This window comes from Myotis brandtii, unplaced genomic scaffold, assembly GCF_000412655.1.
Source record: "Myotis brandtii unplaced genomic scaffold, ASM41265v1 scaffold417, whole genome shotgun sequence".
Classification (NCBI taxonomy): Eukaryota; Metazoa; Chordata; class Mammalia; order Chiroptera; family Vespertilionidae; genus Myotis; species Myotis brandtii.
The window spans coordinates 489,025-493,480 of record NW_005366017.1 but is presented as its reverse complement, the minus strand read 5'-3'; the positions used below and the strand labels follow the sequence as shown (position 1 = coordinate 493,480).

Here is a 4,456-nt window from a genome sequence, read left to right as displayed (position 1 = left end):
CTCCCCGCGGGGCCCCCGGCGGCCCGGCCAGGCCCTGCTGCTCCTGCTGTAGGAGGAAGAGGTTGGGCCCGAATAACGGATTCATGGCTGCGCCTTCTGCTGGGAGATGGAGCCCGGTGCAGGGGCAGGGATGCGGGGCGAGGGAGAAGGGCCAATGAGGCGCCCGGGGGACGCAGGACAGCCAATCAAACGGCTCGGCAGAGAGGGCAGAGGTCAGGGGGGCGGGGGAGGGCGCAGAGGAAGCCAATGAAAGGCTCAATGTGAGGTTGGCACCTCAACTTTTGAGGGTCTGAGGCAGAGCCCAGAGCTGAGCAGAGCACGAGCCAGCGCTTCTCTGAGCGCCAGACCCGTCTGTGCCCAGAACCCAGCCAGGGTGGCCGAAAACCCAACCCTCCAGTCCGCCATGGGTCCTGGTGGCAGGGAGCCCATCTCCCCACACCCCTATCGTCCTCCTCTCCCCAACACCCTAACTCCAACTCCTGGGCTCTCCTTTCCGGGTCCCTGGAGTCCCAGGGGTCCCAGGGTGACCCGATTTCCGTGTACCACTGTCCCCTCTTAGGAGGATCCCTGTCCCACCCTCACATCTACCCTTAAAGGTGCAATGCCAGTACTTGGCCCCCTCAAAAAACACAGCGACCAGAGATTGCAAAATGTATATTAAACTTCATATGCACAGTGGGAAAGCCATCCTCACAGAGGCAAGAGTTCCAACCCAGGGACAACAGCAAGACGCACCCCAGTCTCGTTTCACCCAAGTATCTAAGACAGCAGTGGCCCGCTGCTGCCTCTGGGCTGAGATTTTCTCCTCTTTGCTGGTGGGGGCCGGCTGGCACTAAGGGGGGACATGGTAGGGGTCTGGGGTCCCTCGGAGGTGCCATTCTGTTTCTGGAAGGCAGCTTTCTTGGAAGGCTTCTGTGGCACCTGCTGCTTTGCCTTCTCAGCCCCTTGGGGCTGAACACAGTTCTCAGGCTTCCAAGTGGCCTGAGGCTTGGAGAGGGACAGCCCGGTGGGCATCTCTGTATCCATGGCCTTGAGAGGAGCATTCTGCCTCCGGAAGGCAACTTTCTTGGAAGACTGCAGTTTAGGTGACTGTTGCTTTAGCTTCCCGGTCACCTTGGGTTTCCTGATCACTACGGCCTTTTCAGCTGGCTGCCTGTTACCCTGGGGCTTGGAGGAGGCTTGGACCTTTGGGACAGAAGGTCCAGTGGACAATTCAGAGTCTGCCCCTTTGGGGATACCATTCTGCTTCTGGAAGGAGGTCTTCTTGGGACGTTGCCGTTTCTGCAAGTGCCACTCTGCTTTCACAGCCCCTTTGGCCTTTTTGGCAGGCTTGCTGCTGCTCTCAGGCTTGGGGATCACCTGGCCTTTCAGGTCAGGCACATCTGGGTTTGTAGGGGTGGATGTTGCAGAATTTCCTGGGGCTAAAATTAAACAGATTATGTGAGAAAAAGGACCTCATCACTGAGTCTTGATCATTAGTGGCATTAAAATAAGGCAACTGCCTGGGTACTATTTCTTGGCCAAGTGTTCCACATAACTGAAAGAGTGCCTTAGAGTAGACTACCTGGTTTCACATTACTTAATATCACCTGGCTTCACTCAAGTCCTATTTGAACCCTGCATTAAAGAGAAGGGTTCAGCCCAGACCGGTTTGGCTCAGTGGATAGAGCGTCGGCCTGTGGACTGAAGGGTCCCAGGTTCGATTCCAGTCAAGGGCATGTACCTTGGTTGCGGGCACATCCCCAGTGGGGGGTGCGCAGGAGGCAGCTGATCGATGTTTCTAACTCTCTATCCCTCTCCCTTCCTCTCTGTAAAAATACAGAGGGACCCCCACGAGGGCATGAATTTTTGTGTACTGCACCTCTAGTTAAGACATAAATGAGTACTGACATTTAAATACATACTTTTAAAGTTACAACAAACTTTAACTATTTCTTAAGGTTTTTGTTAACATTCAGATGTGACTTTTATAAGGGTCGCTACTGATAAAGAAAAAACCCAACTCAATAAACCATGCAGTTTGTATCCAGAGACGCTCACTTCTCCCTCTTCCAACTAAACCCAGGTTATATCCCAGCATGCAGAGCCCAGCAAACCCCACACTTCCCCTTGAGATCCAGGACAGACGCCTCAGATGGCTGAGAAAACAATCTGTAATTAGTGTGATGGGCTCAGAGAACGGACAGTTCTGAGGAGTTTTATTGCCAACCCAGTGCTGACAATGCTGGACCAGCAGAGGTCCATTACCAGTAAGGTGACCCTGGGCCAAGAAGGAAGAGAAACCACAACCCGCATTGGGAACATACTTAGTGATGAGCAAGTGCAACCACTTGGTAGATAAAGGAACAGGCTGGCATCCACAGGAGCACTCTAACATGCTCCAATGGGGTCCCGGCTCAGGACCAAGCCTCGCTGGATGAAAGGGGTCTCTTATCCGAGCAGCTAAGGCTGTGGTAAGGATGGCAGAAATCCTCCCTTCCCCACACTCACACTATAATGAGTCTTGAAAGGCAGAAAGAGCAAAGGCAGTGATGATGGGTAGAGAGATCACTTACCTGTTTGGGACTGGGGAATAGAATTGGAGAATTTCTTGAACTTGGCAATAAAGAAACCATCCATATTGTGGGTGTGGGGGTAGAAGCGGCGGGTGGAACGCAGAGTGGGGTGGAAGCGCCTTTCTCGAAAGCGGGTAAAGCCCTCCTGGCCAAAGTCTAGACCTGTGGGCACCAGCCGCACATTCCTCTTTTTCAGGGCATAGTCTACCACCCACTCGTTCTCTTCCACCTGGATATGTGGGGGAGACAAAGATGGAAGGAAGAGCAGAGCAGAGCTGAGCTGAAGGGAGCTAAGGGGCAGTCTTCCAGCCCTCCCCTCCTGCACTGCCATGCAGAGCCCTCACCATGATGGAACAGGTGCAGTAGACGAGGTAGCCTCCTGTCTTGGAGGTGGCATTGACAGAGTCAATAGCACTCAGGAGCAACTCCTTCTGAAGGTGAGCACAGCGCAGGATGTCCTTCTCATCCTGCACCAGGGCGGAGACCCAAGAGTGTCAGAATTTCAAAAGGCAGCCTCAGGAAGAGAGGTGAGCTGCTGGGTGCCCCGGGTGCCCTTCCACCTCCCACTCCTGCTCTGCAAGGCCCAGCCGAGACCTCTCAGCTATTCCCACCCCCACCCCAGCTCCTCACCTTGTTAGTCTTCACAGCTGGGTCCTTGGAGATGACCCCAGTGCCACTGCAGGGAGCGTCCAGCAGTACTCGGTCAAAGCCCCCCACCACCTGGAGAAAAAGGGTAGGTTAATCACCGTTTTTAGTCACCTATACTGCACCATTTATTTCCTAGAGGCAAGTCTAAATATTCTGATGTCAGGAAGGGGGCAGGTGAACTGGAAGACACCCCAGGAGAGATGCACAGAAGGGAGTCCCACCTTGGGGAATTGACGCCCATCATAGTGGCTGATAATGGTGTTGGTGACTCCCAACCGGTGCAGGTTACCCACAACACTCTTGAGCCGCTCAGCATTGGCATCATTGGCAAGGATCACACCTGTGTTCTTCATCAGCTGGGCTGGGGGGAGGGAGGTTAAGTGCTCAGCAGCCAGCTCCTCTGCCCCCACACTTACTAGCACCTCCAGCCCAGGAATCCATAGGTGAAGTCTCAGCACCTCAAGGGAAACTTCACCCCAATCAGCCCTGCTCCCCACTGCCTGCTGCATGGGTCTCCCCAGTCTGCAATGACCCCTGGTGATGAGCACAATCATCATGGGTTTTTCCATCGTTACTGAACATCTCTCTGGTCCCACAGACTAAGTTACTTCTTTTAAGCGTTAACAGCTTAGTAAGAAATTGACTAATTACTATGCCAAGTATCTCTATATGTATATCTCAACCCTTATCACCCAGGCATAATATAAAAGCCAGCCCAAGCACAGTTACCACCCCATTTTACAGGTGACAAAAGAAAGTCAAAGGCTTGCCCGAGGTGCTAAGTGTCACCCACAGGGCTGGAACTCAGGCCGAATCCAGAGCCTGTACTCCTCTCCACCCTGCTAGCTGTCTGTGCAGTTTCCTGAGAACTAGCGAGTCTCCAACCCCATCTACTTTCAAAAGCAGAGAACCAGACAAATCCTACTCCTGCCTGCATTTCTCGTACCTATGTAGCTGGTCTTTCCTCCAGGGGCACAACACATGTCCAGGATCCGCTCGTGTTCCTGGGGTGCCAAGGCCATGACAGGTAACATGCTGGAGGCCCCCTGTAGCATGTAGTGCCCAGCCAGGTACTCGGGAGTAGCACCTGCAGAGGAGGACCTGTGTGTGACATGCTGGGAGAAGGGCAGAGGCAGAAGGGCTACTGGTCAGGGAACACTCACCAATGGGCACTGAGGAATCATATACCACTAGTCCGGTCTTTGACCACTTGCCCAGGGGATCCAGGTTAACCCCACGATTGATTAGCGCCT

The 4,456-nt window shown here is 53.7% G+C and overlaps 1 protein-coding gene across 1 annotated transcript in view; it reads right to left on the bottom strand.

Moving 5' to 3' along the window:
* Positions 1 to 639: 639 nt before the first annotated feature.
* Positions 640 to 4,456, bottom strand: part of NOP2 (NOP2 nucleolar protein) — a 9,626-nt gene continuing 5,809 nt past the window's right edge. The window contains exons 10-16 of the mRNA XM_005873709.1: positions 4,367 to 4,454; positions 4,150 to 4,290; positions 3,425 to 3,564; positions 3,186 to 3,275; positions 2,900 to 3,022; positions 2,556 to 2,784; positions 640 to 1,421 (exon numbers count right to left, since the gene is read on the bottom strand). Coding sequence (XP_005873771.1) covers positions 760 to 1,421; positions 2,556 to 2,784; positions 2,900 to 3,022; positions 3,186 to 3,275; positions 3,425 to 3,564; positions 4,150 to 4,290; positions 4,367 to 4,454 — 1,473 coding nt within the window. The 3' untranslated portion in view covers positions 640 to 759. The remainder of the gene's footprint in view (positions 1,422 to 2,555; positions 2,785 to 2,899; positions 3,023 to 3,185; positions 3,276 to 3,424; positions 3,565 to 4,149; positions 4,291 to 4,366; positions 4,455 to 4,456) is intronic.